The sequence below is a fragment of the Strigops habroptila genome, chromosome Z, assembly GCF_004027225.2.
Source record: "Strigops habroptila isolate Jane chromosome Z, bStrHab1.2.pri, whole genome shotgun sequence".
Lineage (NCBI taxonomy): Eukaryota > Metazoa > Chordata > Aves > Psittaciformes > Psittacidae > Strigops > Strigops habroptila.
Window position 1 is genome coordinate 63,189,888 of NC_044302.2, and position 27,545 is coordinate 63,217,432.

The 27,545-nt window shown below is 40.7% G+C and overlaps 1 protein-coding gene across 1 annotated transcript; it reads left to right on the plus strand.

Annotated features, from left to right (window-relative positions):
• Positions 1-396: 396 nt before the first annotated feature.
• Positions 397-27,191, plus strand: FAM189A2 (family with sequence similarity 189 member A2). Its single transcript, XM_030512765.1, is given in 12 exon segments — positions 397-771; positions 3,278-3,334; positions 10,319-10,429; positions 11,749-11,877; positions 12,620-12,724; positions 12,844-12,962; positions 17,323-17,452; positions 18,054-18,129; positions 21,867-22,016; positions 24,046-24,335; positions 25,454-25,582; positions 25,584-27,191. Coding segments are annotated over 12 exon segments (1,749 nt in total). The 3' UTR covers positions 25,662-27,191.
• Positions 27,192-27,545: the final 354 nt, after the last annotated feature.

The window sequence follows — 27,545 nt, forward strand, 5'->3', positions numbered from 1 at the left end:
GTGCAAAAGGGCCCATATAGCAGCACTAGCAGGATCACCCGGGACGGGGCGGGATGGGTCTGCATCCGGCAGACCTTGGGGTACAGCGGCGGTCCGCCAGCCAGCGGGGCTGGGGTCTGCAGTCGGGCGAGGCACTCTACAGGGTGCTTGATGCACCGTCGGCCGGGGGGGCGGCCGAGGGAGAGGGCGGGCGGGCGGGGGGGCGGAAAGGCTGCGGCCGGGGCAGGCGCGGCGTCGTCCACTCTGTTGGAGTGAACAGGCAAGGGGAGAGCAGCGCCACAGGAAGTCTGCGCCCGGGTGCGCTGCCACAGGAGCAGCAGCGGGGCCCCGCCCGGCCTGGCACGACCCGGCCCAGCGTCCGCAGCGGCCGCCCGCAAGAAGCCGCCGCCGCCCCTCATGTCGCTGCCGGTGGTGGTGCCGGGCTCCTGCTGCCCCGTCCCGGGGCTCACGGCGCTACCCCAGGCGGCGGCGGACGGCGCCACCGGCACGGCAGCGGGCTCGCTGTCCGCCGCAGCCGCCGACCTGTCGCTGCCGCCTTTCCGCTCCCGCGGCTGCCGCCCCAACGTGTCGCCACACCGCAACCAGCTCCCGGCTGCCCGCTCCGTCGCGCCGGCCCCGGGCGTCAACTTGCTGCCGGCGCGACCGCTGCTGTGGCTGGGGCTGCTGCAGGTCGTCCTGGGCTGCTCTCTGGTGGCGCTGAACTTCGGAGCGCTGTCACTGAGCAGCGCCCCGCAGGTGAAGAACGCCTGTCCCTTTTGGGTCGGCTCTTCGGTAAGTCGCCGTGGCGGAGCCCGAGCCGATGCCTGCGGCCGCCAGCCGCTGGGACACCCGCACAGGCCGTGCCGGCGTTGGGCTCAGAGTGCGCGGGACCTCCGAGACGGAGCTGCCGCCTGGTACCGGGTAACGCGTGCTCCCGTGAGCTCCTGTGGAGCAGGGCGCCGGCTTCCTCCCACTTGGAAATCACGAGCAGCTACGCTTGTGCTGACGGTTTTACCAGCATGAGAGCATGATCCCCACAGGACAACTATACACAACTTAATTATTACACGCAATCAGAAACAGGATTTTCTCAAGTTGTGGTGTATGTGGAGGTTGTATATTGCTTTTGTGCCTTGTATGCCATTACTCTAGTGAGAGCGAGCTAAAATAGCGGTGTTCCTGGAAAAAAAACCAAAACCAACAGGGGTGGGTTTATAAGAGTTTTGTAAAGAGAAGTGAGAGAAGTTATTCCACCTCCTGTCGAGCCCTGCTTTTAACTGCACATTTGTAAATACAGACTATATAATAGTTTGAATTGCAGAAGCCAGGCAGGAGTAAGCAGAAGTTTATACGAGTAGGAGAGAATTGGATAGATTGTTCTCAGTTTGAGGGCTCTTGAGCACGAAGCAAGTCATGTTCTGTGGCTGGCATGCTCTGCTTCTTCTGCTCGTGCGAACAGCATCAGCCTGTCCCTCGGTCTGAACATTTAAATTGTGCTTCCAGTGTTGTTCGCAGCCAGTGGAAAAGCGCTCAATGGTCTGTGGTTGGGGATCAAGCAGTTCCTATTCGCGTGTATAAATGTAAGTCTGGTACCTGAGAGTATAGACAGCCTACACTGGGAGGAGGGGGGACAGGGATGGGAAGGAGAGGTGAACACAGATCATTCAAATGTGTATGTTTGGTGTGTCTCCTATGGCTTTTCATCTTCTTTTTCCTACCCTAGATTAAACAAGTTTAAATATATGTAAGCTATGGATTTTCTTTGAACTCTGCACAAAGAACCATGCTTGTGCTTTTAAAATGTTTTAAAATGTCATGTGTAAAATAGAAGTATTTGCTCTCATTAATTATGAAGGAGGTGTTCACGTTTTTAATGCTAGCTCTGACACAATAATATGGCCATTTGGAAAAGTTGCCAAAAATGCCTTTTGGGTGTAACAGTGTGAGTGAAACTTTTAGCCCAGAAGCAACCTTGAAACGTAGAGGCAGTTACAAGCTGGAATTGAGGATGTGTCTGTTTTGCTTGGTTTGGTTTGGATTACTTTTTTTTCAGATGCAGCATGCTGGTTATGATGCACTGGTTAAGTGCAGAAGAGGAAACCTGTGAGAAATACTTTCTTTTTGTATCTTAAAGCTTTAACAAACGTAAAGAAAGAGGTCATGTTGTCCTTAAGACAAAACAGCAATTCACATCAGTATTGATGTGCTTTGTTATAAAATCATATGACTATTTTGCACTCAAAGAATTCAAAATTAATTTGTTATGAAACTGCAGAGTTACGTATGTGGTTTTGCAACACTACTGATGGTATCAGTAGGTGTTTTGGCCAATTCATATATGCACATTACGCTGGATCAGATTGATCATGGCAAGTGAATGAAGTTGCAGAAGGGATTTATTAAAAATGCTAATAGGCAATCAACTGTTTGATCTAGCCTTCTTGTTTCTTTTTAGGTGGGAATTTGGCATGGATTGTTTTAGTCACAAAGTCCCATAGATTTAAAGTATACCCGCTTATTTGTGAGACCTGCTGAAAAACCGATTTGCCTTTCTTTATAAGGGTTACCATCCTTACTATGAGAGAGTGTTTGAGTACACTGTTTGCTTCAGTTCTACAGCAATTACTTCTCTTTCCATTATTGTTTTGCCCTCTAAGGTAAAGAGTCATAGGGTTCAGTTCTGTGATTCAACAAGTTTGGTCTAACAACTGCTCCTGCAGAAGGGGGTGCTATTACTTCTCCTTCCTTGTGCCAATACTCACATTCATCCGACTAAATTGCAAGTTAGTTCAGGGAAATGGTTTTGGTGCTTGTCTGTCAATTTTGGTAGGGTTCCTACTCTGGAAGTTAGTTCACCAAAATGGTCGGGAGAGGGCCAGAGTAAGCTCACGGTAAGAGGCAGGTGCTGCCTCTGAAGTGATGGAGTGGTAACCAAGTGAGGAGAAGAAATAGCCAGTTTTTAGATTTGCAGAACACAAGTACTCAGTTGGCTGGAAGTAATTTTTTAGGGAATTGTTGAGGTCATTGTTGCCTGCATAACTTCTTGTCCCACGGACATTTTCTGGGAGGAAAAAAACCCAAAAAAACCCAGCAGATTAAAATTTGTGTTATTTCACAGGATGCTTTTAGGAATGAAGAACCTCATCAGCACAGGCTTTAAAGCAGATCTTCACACCTTCCTGGTGTTGTCGTAGTGTTCCAAAGTACACCTCATCAGAGCAGTGATAAATACCACATAAACGGCATTTTGTGAACAGTTGTTCGCTTCTTGGTGATGCTACTTTTTTTTATGTTGTAGGTAATCTTATCTGGAATCTTAGGCCTAACAACATGGAAGAGGCCGATAATGCATTTGGTAAGCATGGATTAAAACTTGTTGTAAGGAAACTATGAGAAGATGATTTAATAATCAGTGGTTAAAAAACAAAAAACCAAACAAACATCATTTCTTTCTCCTTGAAAAGATAGACTATACAGCTGAGTGTCTTTTTTAAAACGGTAAAACCGTAATTATTAAAAGAGGAGTCAAAGCCCCTGAAAGGCCATATTATTTCCTGCATGGATGGAGTACCCATTAAGGGCAAGACTGGACCATGTCTGGAAGAAGTATTAATGTTGTTTACAGAGCATTTTTTTGTGCTTGTGTAGGTATAAGAAAATGCTGGTTTAGCGTAAAGTAGCTCTGTAAGATGGTGCTACTTAAGCTTAAAGAGGGGAACTGGTTTTAAAGCTTAGCTTAGTTGTACTGTTTTAGTGTCCGACAGCAGGTTTAAGAGCTAACCTAAGCATTGCTATCTCACAAAAAGTATCCAGGTTTTGTATTTATTAGTTAGTGTTTCAAATACAGTTGACATTACAATACTCTGAGAGAAGTAAACTGATGTGTGGAGTGTGTAAGCTGTTTCCACTTGTAAGTGAAATCAGAAGCTGCGTGACTCTCAATGTCTCGGAGTTGGGATTAAAAAAAATGTTTTGAAGTGGATTTAATTTTACCCCCCCACACTGTCACTTCTGAAGACGTTTTCCAGCCCAAAGCAGTTGTTTTATTTTTATGCAGTGCTTCCTCAGGATCTGCCTGGTGTGGAGTACCGAGGATCAGATGTGTGAGCTGTGGATGAATTGCTGTTTCTCAGTGGTGCATTGGTTAGCACAGGCAGAGCAAAGCAAGTTTTTTACCAGTTCTTTGGATAGAAAGACGAGCTTGGTGTCTGGGGCTCCCAATCTGGAAGGACCATATTTTCATGAAAATAAATGTAAATGCCATCTGTCTCAAAATGCCTAAGGCTTGCACGCTGCTCCTTGTTTCTATATTGCCTGTGTTCTGTGCTGTTTCTGCAGCATATTGTTGATGTAATTCCCTTTTGCCTGTTGTTGCTCTTTCATTTTTTCTCATTCTCCTTTGACTGAACTTTATGGGCCCTTCCTGGTTTTACTTAAATATGAAAGCACCAAACTCTTCCTGATCCTTTCATTTATATCAGATGATCTGTAGGACGTTCGAGTGCTGGAGCAGATTGCCCAGTGATGTCCTGCAGCAGATGGGCAAGTTTGAGATGAGACTGATTAAAGCCCTGAGCAGCCTGCTGTGATCTCATAGCTGACTCTGCTTTGAGCAGGAGGATACACTAGAGTTTTCTTCCTGAGCTCCCTTGCAGCCAGTTATTCTATGATTATGTGTGTCTATGAAGCTGTATTTATTTATTTATTTGTTCGTTTATTTATTTATTCATTTGTGTATGTTTTATAGGTTTTTTGGAAGCCAGATTAGATCAGACTTGACACTGAGAAACATTTATGCCCACAAAAGAGTGGGCATACCCTGAAACAGACTTCCTAGAGAGGTAGTCAATGCCCCAAGCCTGTCAGTGTTTAAAAGGCATTTGAACGATGCCCTTAACAACATGCTTTAACTTTTAGTCAGCCCTGAATTGGTCAGACGGTTGGACTAGATAATTGTTATAGGCCCCTTGGAACTGAAATACTCTATTCTATGTGCAGAAAAGGAAATCAGCATTAAACATTTCGTGAGATGAAGGAAATCATGCATTAAACTACCTACGGTCTATCAAGTACGGGTTGTTAGGTTCTGAAGTATATTTATTTTGGGCTAAATTTCTAATAGAACTACCCTCTAGTAACTTGAACATTTTCTCTTGGGAGTTATAAGGAGTTGTATGAGTTGTAAAAGCAAGTTTCCTAAATACGTAAGCAATAAGACTCCTTATACAGCTGTGACTTAGAGTTATGACATTCATAACTAAATCTAAAACTGTAAAATTCAAAAAGTGTTAATATTTTTGGTCTTATGACAAAAAAATATAGCTCTTCGTTGGAAAACAGAGAAGTTGATGGAATTCCAGTATTTATTTAAAACCTTGGAAATTTTTGAAGAATAAATTTATAGCCTACCTTTTATTTAATTGAAGAATTTAATCAGACGAAAAATATGTTCCAGCACCTTTAAAATAAAGATTTTCAGGGCTAGCCACGGCCTTCTTGGTATCTGCACCTTGACTAATTTTCATCAATTTAACTAAAATTTAATGTTTAGACTAAAATGCTGGTGCTAGTGAAGTGACGATCCTAAATTTTAGCCCTGCTAGTAGCAATATAAAACACTGTGAACATGCATATCATGACCCTAATCCTGAAAAAAAAAATAATAAAAAAAAAGAAATCATCTCTTTCTATCCATGTGCATCATAATAAGCAAAGTCATTTGCCTTTGGTGAGAATTACTGTAACAGCCCTGTTTGTCTGGATTTTTAGAAGTAAAATAACTCAATGTTAACATCTTGGCTCACGTGCAGGACTTCACCATTAAATCAACAAATGGTGTTCATGCAAAGGTTTTAAAGTCAGTCTAAGCAAATAAAAAGAAATATGCTTTTAAGTGTGAGACTGTGAAAAGCCTTTAGAGAGGCTTTTAACCTCTATAATCAGGTCAAAGTCAGTTCTCTTCTGATTTTTTAATCATTGATTTTTATGCTGAAAAAGCTTCTCTCTCATTCATATGGTGTGTTTTAATGCACTATTTAAAAGTATGTGACTTTTTAATTCAATTAAATGGTTTGTCTTTTAGTTTTGTGTGGGGTTTTTTTGTTGTTGATGGTTGAAGTGCAGGTCTTCATATGGTACAATAAATAGCACTCACAACTGACAGAAGATTTGTAAGGTGCCGTAATTAATGCTTAGTTATTGCTTGCTGCTGTGTATATGGAAAATAATGCATTGACTTGCCTTTTCCTAGAAGGCAAGTATATACATAGGATGTAAACAGATATGAGTTGATGATTATGGAGCAAATGTTTTTTCTTTCATTTACTTAAGTTCCTGCTTGGGCATTACTCCTGTTTATGCATATTAAAGCGAAAGCAATTTATCTCTGGCATTAGATATCAGCTTCAATGGCAGCAGCAGGACAACAAGCAGTCTATCCATGCAGAATGAATGATAGCATCAGAGCCTTAGCATGCAAGTTTATGCTGCTGCGAAGTCCTCAAAGTGTATGATGTTTTTTTACCTAGAAGAGACTATCCATACAAGACATTAGTAAATACTGTATCTGACATTAGAATACACTTTGCTTTCCTATAGTTTATTTCATATAAATGTTCCTCAAGACTTTCTGCAGCTGTTCACAGTCCATGTGCATCTAGTGCTCAGAAGATGAGGGCTGTGAGCCAAACTATAGCCATAATTTGAGTTGTTCCATTTTTGTCACTGCAGTTAGACTAGTTACCTCTGTTTGGCTTTTAAAATAGCATGATTGCCTTTGCCTGTTTATTATAAGTTGAGGAGTACTTCTCTCCTCGTTTACCTGTGGGTGGGATCTTCTTTCACTGAGATAAAGTGCAACACCTGGTTTTACTTGTAGGTGAGTAGTGATGGAGAAGATGTTCAAATTTGCATCTGCAGGACAATATAGCTCGTAAAATAAGCTGACAGAGTACATGTTAGATAAGTAGACAGTGAGGTGGATTGAAAACTGACTGAACAACTGGTCCCAGAAAGTTTTGATCACTGGCAGAAAGCCCAGCCAGAGGTCAGTCGAGAGTTTTGTGCCCTAGGGGTGGATGCTGGGGCCCATGCTGCTTAAGGTCTTAATGAATAGTCTGTACAATGGGACAGAGTGCACTCAGCAAATTCACAGTGATACAAAACTGGGTCAAATGGCTGATACACGAAATGTTGCCCTTCAGAGGGACCTGGATAGGCTGGATAAATGGGCTGAAAGAAATCTCATGAAGTTTGGCAAGGGCAAATGCAAAGTCCTGCCAGTGCAGGTAAATTACCCCAGTACACACTTGGGAACAACTTGCTGGAAAGCAGCTCTACAGGAAAGAACGTGTGGATCTTGGTGGACAGCAAACTGACCATGGTTTAGTTGTGGACTTCGCAGTGCTAGGTTATTGGTTGGACTTGATGATCTTAAAGGTCTTTTTGAACCTAAATGATTGTATGATTCTGTGAGGCAGCAAAGTGCTCTTCTTGCAGGGAAAGCTAATGGTGTCCTTGGCTGTACTAGTAGGAGACTTGCGAGCAGGTTGAGGGAGGTGATCCTTCCCCTGCCTGCAGCACTGGTGAGGCCACACCAGGAGTGCTGTGTCCAGCTCTGGGCTCCCCACTACAAGAGAGACATGGACATACTGGAGCAAGTCCAGTGAAGGGCCAACAAGATAATGAAAGGGCTGGAGCATCTCTCATCTGAGGAGAGGCTGAGGGAGCTGGGGGTGTTCAGCCTGTAGAAGAGAAGGCTCAGAGGGAATCTTCTCCATCTCTACAAATAGCTGGTGGGAGGGAATAAAGAAAAGGGAGTAGACCTTTGAAAGCAGTGCCCACTGGCAGGACAAGAAGCTATAGGAACAACTGAAAAAAATAGGAAATTCCATGTGAACACAAAACCCCAATTGTTTTACTGTGAGGATAGGCAAAAACCGGTGTAGGTGACCCAGAGAGTTTATGGAGTATCCATCTGTAGAGATACTGAAAACCAACTGGACATGGTCTTTGGCAGCCTGCTGTAGATGACCCTGCTTGAGCAAGGAACTGGACTAGATGGCCTCAAGAGGTCCCTTCCAACTTCAGTGGTTCTGTGAAAATACTGATCAGTGATGGACCAGGAAGAAAAAGGATTTTTTTCTCTTGACATTAAAATATAATATATTCTCTTGTCCACTATTGGATATGTAGTGTGTATTTTATGTTTCAGGTCATGGTGGTGTTTTAGATTGTATGTAGAAGAATTATTTTTAGCTTTGCCTTTTCAATGGGATTGTCTGAATACTAGGTTATGCAGTCAAAGATAGACTATATATGTAATAAAAAACAGATCAAGACTACATTTTTGGTAAAATGGTATGGTAGAATTTCTTAGAACATAAATGTAGAAATTATAACCCTTCTTTTGCATATTTACAATAAAGCTCCTTTTCTTCTTTGTTATTTGAGTTTAACGTGTTTCTTTAGAAAAATCTGTTATTTTTATTCAAGATTTTGTTGACCATTACATAAGAAGTTCGGATTTTATAAGAACTTTTTATGTAGCTCTATATTGGATTGTTTCTATTGCAGCTTCTGTACCAAAGGAGAAACTTTCCTTGTATGAAATACCTGTGGCTACCAATTTTATTTTTCACAACATAGTTTTAATCAAAAGGGTAACTGAGATAATTTAGATAAAAGCACAAGAAATGGTATTGATTCTTCTGAGTACTGAGCAAGGAGTTAATATCAAAAAAAAGATCAAATTCTCTGTACAGAAAAACAAATGGCACTCAAAGTGCTTACTAACATTAAAAACCTCTTATCTGTCATTTTATATTTATAAAGCTAGGAGAAAATACTGTTCCTCTTAGTATTGATTGTTCTCAGTATGTCAAACACAAAATAGTCCCAAGCCTCTTCAGAGAAGTACTAATAGCTACTTTAATTATTGGGTTTTTTTGAGGTTAAAACCCACCTTATGTGATAATGTTATAGTCAAACTTCTGTAAAGCCTACTAGTAATGAGATGTTGTAATTTAAGGAATGAGCTTGCACAGTAATGCTCGTTGGCTCTTGTCCATTCAGGGGTGATTATTTTTCCCTGAACCTGAGTAAACAGGATCATAATTCATGCAACAGCTCTGATTTATTTTTGGTCCAGCTTCCCAGGTAGTTAACCATGATACGTCAGCTAGTTTGGAAAGCAATTGTGTGTGTTTAGGAAGTCCTTGTAGCTGGATCCGCTGTAAAGCTATCTGGAGCAGAGCTGAGCCCGTGTCCCTCATGAGTTTCTTTTCTTCCTCAGGTTTTTGTCATCTCCTGCATTTTTAATTTAGACCATTTTGATACAGAGCCATCTAAGTGAGCAGACTGTTATTAACAAGGATCTTTTTGACATCAAAGACCTGATAGTTGCTTTGTGGGATTGAGTGCTTAAAATTTAAACATGTCAGGAGAGGAATTTGCTATTTTTATTTGTCTCTAAAATAGTAGTCTTACTCACAGTACTCTCTCCTTAAGTACAGAAAAAATGTTGCATGTATGACATGGGACAGGAGAAGTTCTTACATATGCTTAAAATCCATATCCCAAGCCTCATGTAAGCACAGATTAGATTGTAGGGCATACGTGAAAGAAGGACTTCATTTTATCTGCTGCTTCTGCTTGTCCTTTTTCAAGTACTCTATTACTCCTGCCAGTGCTAGTCTTTCAGATGGCTTATACAACTGAAGGTATTGTCCAATTTATGAATGGAGGTGTTCTGGTTTTAGTAGCCAGGGGAAAATAAAATCATAGAACCAAGGTTTTTTAAGCATCTCTGTCCTCACTATACTGGGGCAAATATTTTTCATCTATGTGTGCTGCAAAATAGTTTTGGAAATTCTGTGCGTAATGAATATCATCTTGAGATGTTTCTTACTGATCTAAATGTGTTGAGAGGTAAATTCAGTGGAAGGATATGACATACAGTGGAAGCTGGATAGCTTCCAAGTCATACTTTGCACTCCAGAAGAACATTTAGGTACTTTTCAATAGTTGCATGTGTAATGGTTGGGCTTGATGATCTTAAAGGTCTTTTCCAATCTAGTTGATTCTATGATTCTATATATCTTATTACTGCAGTTACTGTTTTTATTAGTGCAGAATAAGGAGAGAGAGAAGACAAAAGTGTTTGGAGTAATCATCGACCAGGTTAAGATAAGACACCCTGGGGCACTGAAGTCACACAGAGTTTTGAAAAGGAGTGTTGTTCCCAGCTTCAGTTTGGGAGTGGGATTTGCACTGCCAGAGGTTCCTTGAGTTGGGTTTGTGATCCTGTTCCACTGCCGTTAACTGTGTTTTGCTGTTACAGGATAACCTATTTATTGTGCTGTCTGTCTCCTGTGTTCTGCTGAACCTGGCTGGATTTATATTAGGATGTCAAGGCATTCAGTTTGTGTCCAGTGTACCCAGATGCGATTTGGTGAGCAGCCATACTGATTTACATGTATATCTTAAATATCATAGTCATTTAAGACAAGCATAAAGGATTTTTGTTGTAAGATAGAAAAGATAAACTATTGAAAAAAGCCTGAGTGGGTACTGGTGAGCTGTGTGGGATTCTTTTTCCTGGTTTGCCTCACCTGGTGAGGTCAATTAGTGTTAATAACTTATAGCAAGAACTGTGAAGAAAAAAGTAAGTTAGATCAAATCATACTAGCTTTTCATAACACTTCTACTTGAGGAAGAAGCAATCTGCAAAAGAAAGGACAGAATGCAAAAGATTTTTCTCATATGGGTGTCATAAGAAGTAGAAGAATGTCTATGAACGAGAATCTGTGGAATAGTTAAAATTGAAAGATACAGGGTTAGTTGGTGAGAAAGATGATTGTGTGTAAAGGCTTGAAGGACTGTAAAGGTTAATGGAAAGATTTTTGAATGTTAGTTTTCATTCATTTATTGCTTGAAACTATTCAGGAAAGCTATTGTTGTTTCCTTACCATGCGAGTAGACGCAGTGAGAGTCCAAGTTTACAAGCACTTGGCAATGGAGTTTCACCCGGTATCAATGTAAGAAAGCCCCATTGAGAACTGTTAATGTTACTCCAGACAAGATGATTAAAACGTTTCACGAATTTTGGAGCCCTCTGATGTTGGAAGTATAGGGTACAGCTGAAAGGCATTCCTGAAATCACAAATTATTCTGTAGAGTGGTTTATGCAGGTGGAAGACCTCTGACACTGTAACTCTCCAGAGTTCGACGGTTTTGACAATTTGACCTAGTTATATCTAGATACAGAAACATTGAATTTCTGCTTGAAAACTAAGATGACAACATGAATTTGAAAGTTACAAATAATAGTGGTGTACAGATAGAACTATTACTGATTTGCCTGGGTTGAAATTATAGTTGTAGGTTTCATTCTATCTGCAGAGATGCAAAACATACTCATGAATCACTCCCTATACAGTGATTTAAATGTCAGTCAAAGAAAGAATTTCCAAACTGCTATGTGTTTGAAGAAGCATGGATACTAAAATTGCTTAGTAAGCAGTGCAACTTTGATTGAGCTGGATTTAAATGTCTTGAGCTTATCAGTAATGCTTCTTTTCAAATAAGAAGTATGCATAATATAGCTTTATTATGTGTGAATTATTGGCATATGGAAGTTTTACAAGCTTGTATTCCCAGTCTGCTTTGCAGTCAGAGGTATAGTTAAACACGTGGGCTCTATATTGCACAGGTAAAAATGTTGCTTAAAACAGATTAGAAATTAAAAAGTGGAGTTTTGTGTTTTCAAAGGTGGATATGGGTGAAAACAAGATTTGTTTCTGCTGTGAAGAATTTCATCTCACTAAATGCACAGAAGAAGAAGCTGTGTTGAAGCTATACCACCTGAAGTCATGCAGTGCTTCTCATCTTCTTCTCAAGGTACCCAACACACACTGTTTAACATGACTGCTGTGATAATATCCACACTTGTGTGACAGTGCAGTGCTGACGTGACTGCAGTGTTTACTGCAGTGAAAAATTCTGGGTTTTTTCTGGCCTTCCACACTGGTCAGAAGCTTTTTAGCCTGCAACAGGTTTTTTTGCCTCATCTCTGTGTTTTGACCAGTGCATTGCTAATCCAATATGCAATTCTTGTCCTTTCTGTGTTTTATGCAACCAAAACTACAGCTGAATTCAGACAAGATTGCATGAGTAAATATGGTGTAAATTTGATGCCTTCACTGGTCTTTTGATCGTCTCAGCCTTTCTTGGCTTACACACTGTTAAAATACAACTTCCAAACAGCACCATCTTAAAAATAAAAGCGCTTTGGCGTTTCTTTAATGGTGATTGTCTCACAACTGGATTTCCCACAGAAAGGTTAAGAGAAAGGTTGTAATTCTTGGATTAATAGATGGACTATAAATCACTTCTGAGTGGTATTAAACCCTTCTTGATCTCCCTGGTGGGATACACAATAGGACAAAACAAACTTTTGCAAATTACTCTGATCTTGGAAATTACCTGTCCTGAAGACTTCATCACATATGTTCCTAAGAAGTAATTGTCATGATTATCTTTGTGTTTTCTCTGCGTGTTTTTGTTTTGGCTTATTATAATTAGTACTTTTACAAATACCTTGATTTAATCTTTTAATATCCATAATCTTCATGTTCTTCAGAAAGTTCTCTTTGCTCTTTGTGCCCTGAATGCTTTCACCACCACAGTTTGCTTGGTAGCAGCTACCCTGCGTTACTTACAGAATTTTGCAACAAGATCCTGCATAGTAAGTACGGACAAGGTGTTGTCTGCTATAAACAGTAGTACTAACAGTATTACTAAATTGCACAGTTCAGCAATATTTTGCATCTTGGAAGGTTTTTAACAGAAGTTTTGTTTGATTAGGATGAATCTCAGGTTGAAGACCAAGATCATGTTTTGGATCCTGATGATTTTGTCCCACCTGTGCCACCTCCCTCCTATTTTTCAACTTTTAATTCTTATACTCCACAAGTGACTTGCAGGTAAAAACCACTCTTCCTTTCTTTTAGTGTCTTTGGAAACATTGCATAATCTTATTTCTTTTCTTTTTCTTTATTTTTTTAAAGACCATTTTCTCTGTTATTCACTGAAAAAGGTTGGTGACCTTGTGGACAGGGGGAATTAAAAACCTTTTAAGAGACAGTATAAATACAGTGTTGTTGAAGGGCATAATTTTGTGATTTTCACTTTAGATTCTGTAGGAACTGTTTCTGGGTGAGAGAAATATCATGATTTGACATGGCTGAAAACTTTTATGATGCTGTCAGGGCAGTGATAGAAAGCCAGGAGCAATCTCTTGGCAACGCTTGTGTGAGAGACCCCTGAATGGCAGCCTGACCCCCCACAGACCTTCCTGCCACAGTGATTCTCCTTCTCACTCTTTGGCAATTAGGGCTGATTGAAGGGTATGTTTTGATGGTACTGCCAGGGCGGGTAATCACTATTCTTATCGTGGTTCTCAGCTTTGAGCTGTCAGGCAGGGTTTGCACCTGGTGTTACTGCAGGGCTCCTCCACAGTGGCAGCTGTGGAATGGAGGAGGAGTGAGAGTGCACGAGGAGGATGAGTTCACATATTGAAAAGGCTAGTCACAAATCATGGTGATCTCTGCTTGTCCCCTACATCCCTCCCCCGCCTTTTTTTCCTTCAATTCAAAGGATAAGAAGTATTTGGAGGAGATTAAAATAACAGCTGTATGAATTTTCTTGTAAGAAAACATGCAGAAAATCTTTAAGTTGCAGAAGGATGCCTTCTTCAGTATAGTTAGTCTGATCAAAAATTAAAATGTAAATTTGGTCGGTGTTTTGTTTGTGTTGTTTTGAAGAACAATAGGGCTAAAAATCGTGTAGCTTGTCCGTTAGGCATCAACTCTGTTATTTTGCTCTACTAGGACTTACTAGTATCTATATTACTTGCAGTTTGGTGATGACTTTTGGGTTTCGTTATTGTTCATTCTACTGGTGGTTTTACACTCTTCCTGGTAACTTACAGGTTAGCTTTGTTTATTAGTTTATGACTCAGGTAAGGCTGCATTATTCTGTTGTGAACATACAATGTTTATACACAGAATATCACAATACTCAAGCAGACTATCGCTCTACTCTTTAAAAATCCTGATTTTTGCAGTGTGCAGGACGGTTTAGTTTGTTTCACTGTTTCATCAGGAATGGTATGTATGACTTTGAAGATGCTATGGCGCTTGTAGAGGTAATTACAGATCCTGGAATTACCTAGAAAATATAATATTTCACAGGAATCATCTAAAATGCCAAAGACTGGGCTTGATTTCCAGGCATTACTAAAAACCCCCAATGTGAGTCTTGGTTGAAGCTAGTTACGAGAACAGAATGCTGTGTGTGTAATGATCCCTTGGAAGATTAGGTATTTACTGAAATATGTTTGTCACAGTTCCCCTGCTTTAAAATGGGGCTGTCGTTCTTTGTATGGCATGTCATTCTAGATGGTTATCTCCTTCCCTTCTCTTTGTCTATTTTCAGCACAATAAGGGCTGCCGAACAGTATTTAAGGCTTCTGTGGTCTAATATTGGATAGCTACCTTGCTTGTGACTGCGTTAAAAGTTGTTGATAATGACGAATGAGTGATGGTGGCTTCTTTCTGAAGACAGGCTACTTGTTTCAAGGTGCTCAGGGTAGTTATGCAGCAGCGCAGAAGTGAAAGCAACAGACAAGACTCAATATCCGTTCTTGGCAGATAAGGAAATATGACTCACCCCAGTCTGGATCCAGCAGAGTGGACGGGATGGGAACTGGCCTTCCCCCAGTCAGCCTCCTCATCTCACACTTTTCCCTCCCCTCCCAAACTCTATCCTGAGCACTGTGCTTCGCTCGTGACCTGCCTTTCAGTGCTGAGGTCCCATGGACCCCACATCCAAAACCTTTGTGGGAAAGAAGGATGAAAGGAACTGCATCCAGGGTGGTGAACCACCATCTGCAAGCTGCACCAGGGGCGACTCCAAAACAGATGCATCCCTTTGAGAAAGGGAACACTGTGGTGACCAAAACATGTGCCAAGGACATATTTGGAACAGGTAGCTGTTCTCCACCCTTTAAATCAGAGAGCCAGAGGTCTGCAAACAAAGCCAATTAATTGGTTTGTTCATTTGTTTGTGGGAAAACTTCTATACTTGTCTTATTTAGTGGTAGACAAAACAAACCAGCTTTACAAATGTCTGGTCAACATCTACCTCTATCTTGTTAATTCATAAATAAGTAAGTAGCAATGACGTTATTTTTCAGGACTGGCACAACATTAAGAGTTACAGTTGAGTTCCCATGTGAAGAATAAAATGCAAAATGTTGTAAGGCATGTGAGTTTAAGGGAAGAAGTGATCCATGTTGAGGAGCAAACCAGTCACCTGGGGTTTAGAAATCTACTCCAGTCCATGGTGAAGTACCGTTTGCAGACTAGAAGTGTTTGCTAAAATGCAAATCTGTTTATTCAAGTTGTGTATTCTCAAATTGGACCCATATGCTGCTGACAGTTTTTTCTTAACCACTGAACATATTCCTGCTATTGCAACACTAAAGTTTTCAGGAGGACAAAACCCTGATGCTGTTGTTCAGCTGAGGCATGAGAGCAGAAGGTGTGCAAGAGGTCACCAAGGATGTGCCTTCCCCCTTCAGTGTCCTGCTTACCAGCAGTGGTACAGAGCCTCCGCGTGGTCTAGAGCAGTCTCTGGGTGGTAGATTGTTCCCTACCTTCCTGTATCATCACTTCAAGAAGCTGCAGGCTTTACACAAGAACTGACTTTCTTGCATCAAAAGGGAGAGTGGAAATTAAGAACGAAAGAACAGATTGACACATGCACATCCTGGAAATTACTTTTCTATTACAAGACTTAAGGGAATGCTTTTCTAGTTGCATGTTCTGTAATAAGTTTTTAACATGATATAATTCTTGGATGCAAGATTAATTTTCAAGGTGTGACTGAGCTGGGTAGGATCAGACATGTTTAAAAACGAAATTAAGTTTTAAAAAGTGTATGATTTTTGTGGCCTACATGCAGTGTAAGCTCAGCATGAATGTACTAGAAAAATGTGAAGAAGTAGTGCCAACAGAGCATCAATCTCCATCATGCTCCAAAATTATTCTGAAGCTTTAAGGGACAGATGAAATAGACTGAAATTAAAAACTATTGTAGCGTGTTGTATTTCCCCCATTTTTAAGATTAAAAAAAGCAATGACTACTTATGAAAATATTTCCTTTCTTTTCCTCAAATTTCTCCATGCATTATCCCCATTATTTTGCCAGGAGCCTTTCACAAAAATGCTCCCAGTTCTTTTTTGAAAGCTTTATTCTTTTTTTTTTTTTGTAAGCAGCCTTACATAGGCATTTCCATTCACTTTGCCCTTTCCCTCAGCTTGCAAGAAACTAATTTTCATAGTCATCTCTTTTCCTTCCAGCCAGTGTCCTGAGAAGCCCTAAACTCTGGGAGGAAGGACTTGCTCTTGTGCAACATTTCTTTGTAGACAGATTCCATCCACTAGTGATAGCTGCAAGTCTGACATAGGTCCAGAGGGCAAAATGTAGACTTCTCTGTGTTGCTTGAGGTTCCTTCTCAGTACCAAATCAGCAATTTAAAATAGAATAAACAGCAGAGAAGAATTGAGATGCTTTGAGCCACAGACTTCTCTGAAGATTGCATGGGGAAGGTCCCCTTGACAGCTCTGCTGTCAACCACCATACTTTGTTCCAGTGTTAATGATGTAATGCAACTTCTGCTATCAATATTGGCATTTGCCAAAGAGTTTCTCCAGGCACTGTTCTGATTTCTTCCTTCTCAGAGCTACCTCCTAAGAGCAAGATGATACAGCAAAAGGTCTTCAGGATTTCTGCTGCATTTAAGGTTTCACAGAGCTCTTTGAAAACTGAGAAGTAAAGTTAACCACGGGGTACATTTAGCTCATACAAGCCTTTGTGAATTGATTAACTATAATGTTCTTAGTTGAGCATCATCACAAAAATAGCCTTTAGTTTGAGTTTGCCTTTTTCTATGCAGCTATATCTGAACATGAAACATGAGATTAGAAGTCTCTTCAATTTCAGTTATAATTAAGAATTCAGTAGCTCAGAAAAATTAGAGCAGATTGTTGCATTTTGAGTAACCACCTGTATTTGAATCTCTTGAAAAAAACTGAATCTCTGTGAAGTAAAACTGAAATGGGTTCCTGGATGCAGTACTGCCCAAAGATGTTTGAAGCGCTGATGAACACATTGGAAAAATCCCAAAATCTGAGCTGGCATAGGAAAGCCAGTGGAATTTAGTAGCAGATGATTTTTTTCAGCCATACTGATGGAGTCTCTTTGTGTTGTTTGTTGCAGGATGCTTGGCTCTGATGCGATTCCATTGCCCCATATTTACGGAACACGAATCAAGGGCGTTGAAGTGTTCTGTCCTGTGGAGCCACCTCCTCCTTATGAAGCTGTGTGGAGCGAGAACAGCTCTGAGCAGGTATGGCCCACAGGAGTTTAAAGTGTAGATTGTATTTCCACTACAGAGGTGAAGTTGCACTGGGGCATGGTAAACGTAAGTCAGATATCTTTACATTTCAGAATAGCAGAAGAACACGTGTGGTTACAAATGTGGCTTGTAAATTTCACTGAAGATTTTAATAAATCACCTTTAGAGTGCAGAAGTTCCCCAGTTGGAAAACTCTGTCCAAGCATGGGAAAAAGAGCAGAATGTGCTGTTGAGCACATCCATTGCTGTTTATTCTAGAGGACCCCTGTGCTGCCTCCTTGCTTTACTTCCCCTCCCATGTGGGACTAGGTCAAGGTTTTGCCATGCTCACTGATCCCTTTTCACTGGTATTTTCAGAAGACAGGTGCTTTTTCGCAGAAAACAGCAGGATAGAATTGGCTGACCTGGATGATGAACATTAATTTTAGACCCTCGCTAGTCTTGGTTTTGGAGTAGGATTAAACACGTATCACATAGTCACTGTGCAGTTAAGCAGAAGTGTTTACTCTCTAAGTTGAATGTTGCAGTTCTTAGAAAGTACCAGAAAATAGATGGTGAGTTGTGATTTTCGAAGTTTTCTATTTTGCTCCAGGAAAGTGCACTCCAAATACGTGTCATGGAAATTGTTGCTGATCTGGAGGAAGCGAGTGACCCGGAAGCCTCTCAAGGTAAAAACTGTATTTTAGAATTTATTCTAGGTCAGTTCTACCCAACACAGATGACTTAACCTAGCAGCAGCAGCATTATTTCTTTGAAAGACAGCTACAATATTGCAAACCAGAGATACAGAATCATGATTGTTTTGGGCAGTAGGACAGCAATTAATGATTAAAATACATAAAAAGTTGTTTGTTTTTAAGATATAAGAAGAAAGATATATTTCCTTCTTAATAGTCTACAAGATAGCTGTTGATTCGTCAAGTCCATATGTTGTAAGAAATAACGTTCAGCTCCAGTGCTTCGATTTGTTTTGAGTACATGATAGTGTCTATTGACATTTTGCTGCTGATAAAAACAGGAAAAGGATAAAATAATGCTGGATTGTGTTGAGATAAATGTGGGAATTACTCTATCATTCAGTTTGCACCAGAAGAGTTAGTAAATAGTTCATGCATACTCATACAGGACATTAGGTAGACTAGGTGTAGATATCACGTCCAGCTTTGCTCAGTATTGGTTTAGAAAATGATGGAGATGCTTCCAAGTTGTTTTCAGCCTAATCTCTGTTGTGATGTACACTTGCAGCTAAGGATTATTGGCTCCCAGGTAAGTCACAGGCAGCTTTTCCAGTACAGCCCCAGTGAAATCCTGTTCTACTTTTCATTTGAACTTGCAGTTATGAGGCAGAATGTATTTTGTGCAACAGATGGCTGTGTGCCTGCCTATCTGCACAATGTTCACAGCACGAGAATATAGAGAGTAAACACAGTTGGGGTGGTAGGGAAGTCCCCAAATCTTTTATTTGACTGTGGCTTCTCTTCTGCCAACCTACTTCTCAAGTTATAGGAAAACCTTGGTTCAAAGTTCATCAGTTGAAATTGTCCCTGCCAAGTGGTGGCAGGAAAAAAAAATTTACACTAAATAATATTTTAAACAAATAACAAGTCTTTCTAAGTTCCCTTACAATCTGGCAGTCTACCTGAGACTTCTGAAAACAAGCACTTGCGTGCTTCTGGTACTTCATCAGTTGTGATAACCAGAAAGAAATTCCACAGGAGTTGTAGCAAAAAGTTTAATTCTCAAGGATCATTGATAAAACTGCTGTTGCTATCTCTGGGTACTTTGAGCACAAACTAAAATAGGATATCAAACATAAGGCTGCATGGTGACTGCTTAAAGTTATGAGAATGGAAAACTGGAAAAAAATACTGTAGAAAATGCAAGATGTTGTGAAGGAGAGGCAGGAAAAAAAAAAGCCAAACACCCAAAACAAACCCAAACCCATAAACCAAAAATGAAAACACAAACTAAACACCACCACCAAACTTATGCTGAGGTATTGTTTGAGGTATTCTTTGTATTTAAAAACTTCCTTTGCAAGTAAGCAGACCTGAGCACATGTGATAAATTATACTCTCCTTTCCATCTCTTTCTCTTTTTTTTCCCTCCGAATTGAAAGACCTGTAATCTGAATAAAGAGTATTAACACTGCCTCTTCTAGATGCCAAGGATTCCTAAGAGCAAAGAATTTAAGAAAAGGAAATATGCTAAGCAATATCTCGTCCTTTATTTGTATTTGGGGAGGTGTACTGGGCCTTGCTGAGATGGAGTTCATTTTCTTCACAGCAGCTCATATGGTGCTGTTTTGGATATGTGACCAAAATGGCATCCATAACACACCAGTGTTTTAGCTGTTGCTTAGCAGTACTTGCGCAGCATTGAGGCTTGCTCCGTCTCTTACTCTGCCCCCTCACCCCTGCAGTGTTCAGACTGGGGCTGGACAAGACTCTGTGACAGGAGACAGCTGGGACAGCAGACCCCAACTGAGCGAAAGGATGTCCTGTGCCACTTAGCAGTTTTTCAGGTTACCTTTGCTCTTGGACTCGCTGGGCATCAGTCAGCTGGTGGTGTGCTACTGCTTATGCACCACTTGGTTTTTCTTTGGTTTGTTTTGTTGGTGGTGGTTTGGTGTCTGCCCACTAGACTCCCCCAAACCCTCTTTATCTCAGCCCATGAGTTCTCTCACTTTTGCTCTTCCAATTCTTCTCCCATCCCACTGAAGGGGGAGTGAGTGAGCAGCTGTGTGGGGCTGAGCCACCTACTGGGGTTAAACCACAGCAGGAGGGAAATTCAAAATGAGGGGATGTGTTGGAGTTGTGTCAGAGTAACTCCATGGGCTGTCTCAGCTGATGTAGAGTAACAGTCTATAAATAAAAGCTGAGCTTTCAGTTTATGCTGGTAGTCTGTCGTGCCAGGGTATTTGTGTATGATGCCATGATCCCCTTGGCATCATCAGGACTGACTAAGTGTAGCTCCCAACGGAAGTTAATCTATGCACTACTGTCTGCTGGCAGAACTCGGGGACTCCTGCCTGCCGGCTGCAGGAGGAGATGTAAGCTTCTCTGCGCCAGCTAAAATGCTTTTACTGACTTCAAAAGCACTCCTGTAAAGCAAAATGGAACTTGCCCTGCTGACCGTAGTAGGAAGACACACAATGTCCTACTGATAGTTTGTTATGGTTGGCAGCTGCTCTGTATCATCACGTACTAGGTATGTGCATTTCCAATACACAGCAGCTTAAGCCAGTTATCTCTCTGACATCTGGAACATTAATATTAATGAAGAATTATCAGAAGATCATGAAATTGATTCATCTGTTTGGTAGTTATGAAACTCCAACTTCTCCAGAGTACCAGCAGCACTGTACCTCAAAGACTGACTGCTGGCACAGCTCCACTGGTGTTAAAATTTTATACTGAAAATGGATTCATTAATCCTGACTGATTCTTGGTTTGCCATGCTTTGCTGCTGGGTCCTACCTCCTGACTTTCCAGCCTGGTATCTGCTTTATATAGGTTGTGTCACTGTTCTCTTTAAAGATTCTAGGTTGCATTTGAGTAGGACATAAGGTGCTATGCTCAGCAAATACATGTCAACCAAACCTTAATTTTCCTGAATGCTCCGGAATATTTCCATTACAGTAGCAGCACAAACATTTGCCTTGTTCTGAAGACTGTTTACATTAATTTGGTTTTTTGGTCTTGCATGAGCAAGAACGTTGTTTGCTGTAATATGCCAGGTGCTATCAGATGGAGGTACAGAACCAGGCTTGGTGAGAAATACTGTCCTGTTTCACTAAAAGGCAGCTGTAGGAATTGCAGCACATAACTACACCCTAAGGAAAAGGAGGAATGACGATTAACTGGAAAGATGAAATGTATCACAAGGATTCAGGAAAATATTTTGATAAAGAATCTCATGAAACAGGATTTTTAATTCCCTTGTAGGAATTGGTGACTGATCTATGAGCTACCTAATTGCAAACAGTAATTGACCGCTGACTATATGCTGCCATATCTTGTCTTCTATGACAGCTGATCTGCGGGAGGGTTCGGGCTCTGTGGGATTTGATTTTCTCTCCAAGCAAGCTATAGCTCCCTTTCTCTCTGATCAAATAAATAGTTTAAGATGAGGTTGATACTAGGCAAAGCTGTATTTTTTTGCTACTGCAGCTGCATAAGGCTGAACAGGTTTCTGCAAGGTTTAAGCAGGCTTTAGACCAGTGTTACTAGCGAGTGTGGGTATATGTGCATATACATGCGCCTTTAAACTTTATGTGCCAAATCATTACAGATTTATGGAGGCGATAAAAAAAAAAATCAGTAATGATTTCTAATAATGGCTTTTACAGATCTGCTTTATTCTAAATGAATTTCTTTCGTCTTTATGATTCCCGGTTACTCAGCTGAAGAAATTCCTGAGTTTTCCAGCAGAGTGAGCCGTTCCCCTTCAAACGCAAGCTGGGTGCCTGCAGACAAAGCCAGCGGAAGAGCCTTCAATCCTTTGCTGAAACGGTCGAACAGTGACCCTTTGCTGTACTGCCGGTTGCTCCAAGGTGACTCTATTTTCTCTATCAGTGCTTATGTAATGAGTACTTAAAAAACCATTGGTCAGAAGGTTAGTACCTTGAACCTTGTACCTGCAGAAATCAGCTACTGTCTCCCAACAGAGTACCTACATTACAGCAAATGTCAAACATTCTCCAACCAACACCTTGGTCCTGCTGCTCTTCAGGCTTTCACATCTAGAAACAAGGTCTGTAGCAGGCATTGCTAGCTTGGGGAGGAGGGAAGCATGGTGGAACATGAGGTGGAGGGAATAGGATTTCTCAGTGTATTCATACACTGGCATCTAAAAGCCTTCAAGGACAGTCTTCAGTGTAAGCAATTTAAAGGAAAATTAGCTTGGGTAATTGGTACCAGCCTATAAATTTGCACACCTTTTCTTGTTCCTCACAGCAACAAAAACCCCCCAAAAACTCAACACAGAAAAACCACAGTGGAAAGCTGATGAAGTCTGTTGCAGCTACCTGTATGTCAGCCATCCAATTCAGTTGCTGTGGGAAAACTGCTAGTGTGACTGCAGAGTCCTTGATTCTGCTGAGTCTTAAAAATCTGCTAGTCAAGAGTCTTGCAGTTTTTATTAGAGGATATTGGAATCCCCATAGTGGCTGCAGATGCATATTAGCGCTCACAAAATGTAAGCAGGGAGGAGGAGGCACATTAGTAACAACCGTTTATGTTGAATATTGGGAGCATACCTATCCAGATTACACTTACTAATTTGTGGACTGTTTTTATGTCTCTGATATATCCTGTGTTTTTCTTTTCCTCCTATCAGCTTACACCACAGTACCCTGCAGAATCTGCTGCTGAAGCAGTAGTTACATGACACAGAGCCTATTCATAGCCGTGAAAGCGGAGCAGAGCATTTTTGCTGTTGAGAGACTCCATCAGTCAGAAGTATTTGGGTTTTTTAGGCTCAGTATAACTGAGGCTAGGTCTGTTTAGCACTGGACCTGAAAGTTTAATACATGAGTGCTGCAGAAAGGGAGCTCAGCTGCAACAGAACAAAGGAAGTTGCTTCAAGTTAGTGCTCTTCTTGCTGGGAAGTTTTGCATTTCCTCCTGGTATCGTTGAGTTTGGCATAAAGCCAACATTAAAGTGCTTCCTGAACAACCTTTGTGCTTCTATCTACCTTTTTTTTTTTTTTTTTTTAAACGGGGCCAAAATGATGATGATTTTTGGCCCAAAGGCATTAGATTTGTATTTGGACCAAAGACAGTGGGATTGATTCTGTCTTGGCCCTAGTTTAGTCCTTGCAAGGTAATTTTGAATGTTTTGCAGTTTTTATGTTTTGTTAGTTATTTTTTGGAGTTTTTTGGGTGTTGTTTTTTGGTTATGGTTTGGTTTGGGTTTTTTTTGGTTATGTTTGTGGGTTTTTTTCGGTTTTGTTTGGGATTTTTTTTCCCTCATTTAAATGTGTAGTTTGTAGTATTACTAGCTTCTTCCAGCTTGACAAGCAATTATCTTGTAAGTATATATTCATATATATATATACTTGTATATATATGTATCTTGTGTATATATATATAAATGTAAATTGTAAGTAACATATTTTGTAAGTAGCCCTCTTGACTGGTAGTAACTGAAAGTTACAAAGAGTTCGGGAGAGATCAAAAAAGCCTTCAAGCATTCCTTACCCTGCTTTGTATAAGTGTGCATTAACCTCAACGCTCAAGGCTCATTTCAGGTCTGTTCAGAAGAGAAGCAAAAGAGAAAGGAATTGATGTACATAAATTGGCAAACAGCTTTCCCAGAAATGTCCCTTCAGACCCTTTGGCATGTGATACACGCTCAACCTAGCTATGTACAACTCTATTTTACAGGCATTTTCTCTAGTGTAAATACACTACAGAGCAAGCCTTGCATGCTGCCATGACCTTGCCAGACTCTTAAATTTTGCACAGTTACAGTGTGCACTGCATCATTGCTGAACCAGGGTTGAAATCTCAGTGGGTACATGCTGAATAACAGTATTGTGAACCGGGTGGATTGTTTGCTTTGTTTGGTCTTTGTCTTCAGAGGCAGTGTCCAGCTGTGAAGCTGCCACGCAGACTGAAATAAAACCACCACTCTCTGCTGTCTCCTTGCGGAATAGTTTGGGAGAAAGACCTTTGAGAGGAAGACCCCAATCTTTGATAGACTACAAGTCTTACACAGACACGAAACAGCTCGTGGCATGGATCCTAGAGCAATCCTCCTGCAGCATGAGCCCTGACATACACGAATTGGTGGAAAATATCAAGTCTGTTTTAAAATCAGACGAGAAACATATGGCAGAAGCTATCACCAGTGCCACCTTCCTTGAGCAGGTAGTTTTATCACTTGTAGTTATCAGGTGATGTGGAAACCTGTTGGCCTTCATTTGTGAGTATAGGTTTACGCTTGCTACTCTGCTTTATGTGTCAGAGTTTTCGAACCCAATTAGTTTTCTTTTGTACTTTATTTTTATTTAGGGAGTGTGCAAGAGGCTGTGCAGCTATGATGTCTTTTGCTCTATCAACCACACAGCCAGGATGGTTTTCACAAGACTGAATACATGTATGTTTACAAGCTAAAGGAGATGGTCTTCTGTGGTAGAATCAGGAGCTGTAAATAAGATGACAGTGTTTTATAGTGAGTGTGGCAGTGGAGAGGAAAGAGGTGTTTTAAAGCATTTACTATTGTAAACTGGAAGGAATGGAGGCTGACAAGGAAATTTTTATGTAAATCCCCTAGAAGCAACTTTTTTATGATTGGCTCCCAGAATAAAATTAAGTCCTAGCACTAAAGGGAGAAAAGCAGAAAGTAGAAAGTATGTGCTTACGTTCATGGAATGAGTATTCAGAAGGTTCAGACCTTACAGACCTTGTCAAATAAATGTGGCTTACAGACCATTTGGATAGATGAGTTGATTCATGGAAGGTACAATTGATTTGCTGTGACAACTGGTTTTGGTTTTGGTTCTTGCGCAAAACACACCAAAGCTTGTAGTTTAGGCTTTGCAGATAAAGTGAAATTTCCTCCTGCAGCCTAGAGGCAATAAAAGCCTCATCAAATTTGACACAAGAAACATTTGGAAAAAAAATTATAAAATTCTCGTAAGGATTTCATCGTACTGGCTTGAAGGTTATTACAGTCCAGTGTCTTCAGCAGGAAGCAACATGTAGGTTCCTGTTAAGCAATACCTGACACGCCATGGTTTGGGGTAAAATAATTCTCCTGCAGCTTAAAAGAAAAAAAAGGCAACACTCACTTCTTTTCCCAATTGAGATAGCTCTTCCCATGCCTCCTTGACAAACAGCAGTTTTAGTCTTAGCTTTCTTTGTTATTCTTTAAAAATAGCAGACAGTACTACAATCAATCAGCTTCTTCCTAGTTGGGTAAGAAACTGTTTTAATGGAACAAGAGCCTGAAAACAGATCTATTTTTTCTTTTTCCCCTTTTAAAGGTGGTGTCACCCACCCAGCAAGCCATGCCATTGAATGCCCATGCGTTACCTTCCGGTCAGCATCCTGGACTGCTTCACCTGGAGAGCTGTGGTGACCTGAGTACTTTCACCACAGATAAAGATGAACTGAGCAATGAGGAGGATCCAGAAAGCAGAGCATGAACAGTCTCCCAGTGTTATTGGTGTTGTCAGGGAAACTGTACTTTGAGCTGGTTTCTGTTTATTCCTCTGTAGAGCGCTTCTGTCTGTCAGACATTTGTGTTGCACAAGAAAATCATCTCTGCTCTTCCCAAACCAGGTGGGTGGAAAAGCGTGATAATCCATTTTCTTTTTACACCCCCACGCTCAGACTTCTAAGGGGAAGCTTGTTCTACAAAGCCTATTAAGCAGATTGTAAGCTGGCCTTTGTTGGGCTCTCAGGTGCAACTAGTCTGTTTGTAGTAGAGTACTGTCCTGTTGCACCTCTCTAGTCTGTCACCAGTTAGGATGGATTTGCCTTTTTTACCTCAGCTTACAAGAGAGATGGCAGAACAGCCTTGTGCCTTGGTTTACCGAGTTGAGGCAAGGTCAGTTAATGCATGTGTGCACTTTGTATCTCACTGGAGAACAGGGTCAGTGTTGGTGCCTCTGTTCGTCTGGTGTGCATTTCTATAGCTCCAGTGATATTTTTGTAATTTTTTTCTCTTTTTCTTTTCTTGGCATATAGCAATTTGCTTCCTAGTAGAGGTGCTTGTTACATACCAGCTGCCATCCGTGCTGAAAGCCCATATGCAGCAGTTAGGTAACACCATAACGTTGTTTTGGCAATCTTAACCACTAGGCCAGTGAGCCATGAGTTCACATCTCTGGCTATTTATCAAACATACATAAAATTATACATGTTCCTTTTTTTGGGTTATTTAAAGGTGGCCTGTCCACCTGAGGAAAGGCCAGTAACTGGTGGTGTTTTCATTGTGGTCCCTATATACTACCAGAACTCTCTGGCTTGCAGTGGCCAAGCAATCACAACAACATTGCCTTTCATCAATTTATTTGTAATTCATTATACAAATTAAGATCTTACAATTGGCCGTGCCTCACTTACAGATATATGTACCATATCTACTGATATAAAAAACACCCTATTTGATAAATGACAAGTGACTTTTTCCTGTCAGGAAGTGGAGTCCTAGTCCAGCTAGTGGCTTATAATTGCCTTGATGCCACATGCTCCTAACGGAAATCCCAGAAATTTTATAGTAATGGCATTTATTAATTCCTGAACTTGATCTTTTAAATGTTGATATTTCTTTACTTTTTCTGCCACAGCATCCACCAGAGCTGTTGATTTACTCTCATATCTAACTGCGATGTCAACTACCAAGGTGTGACTTTTCCTTAACAAATACTAGATCCAGTTTATATAATTCATACAGTTCATCTGGGTTATGCCATTCAAACAAATGTGCACGCCATTTGGCTCAAGCTGTTGCCTGCAGATAGTTTGTTAAACTCTATTCTATATGTATGCTGTTAATGTGGAATACACTAAGTATTTCCAGAAGCTGAGATCAGCCACGCAAATTTTATTTGCAAGGCTAGTTGTAGCCTTCTGAATCTCAACAGGATGGCTAAATATTCCTGCTGCTGTTAAAACTTCAAAGTGAGTTTTAATTAAGCTTGTTCAGAAGTTGAAACTGTGCAGTATGGCTCAACTCACTAAAGATGATCACTTGAATAAAATAAAATGCTTTTCCCTATACCGGAATTGGTGTTTTATATTGCCTGTCTAGTAGAGGTATTGAATTTGCCAGAGCGCTGGCATATTGGTACGTTTTGCTCCCAGAACTAAAAGCATAGTGAGTAAAAATTGGGGGGTTTTATCTTGGAGGTGAAAGAAAATATCATAACGAAACACTGCTTCTTTATGCTGGGTTTTGTCTCAGCTCTGTTACATATTTTCCATCACATTTAAAATGCCACATCTCTCGTTAACATGCATCATCGTAAGTGGGAATTCTTCCAGATCTTCTCTATTAGCTTCCTTTTCACAGTTAATCATTGCCCTTCCAAAACTAGGTTGTGGAAGATGAAAATTATGCACTCCCATCTT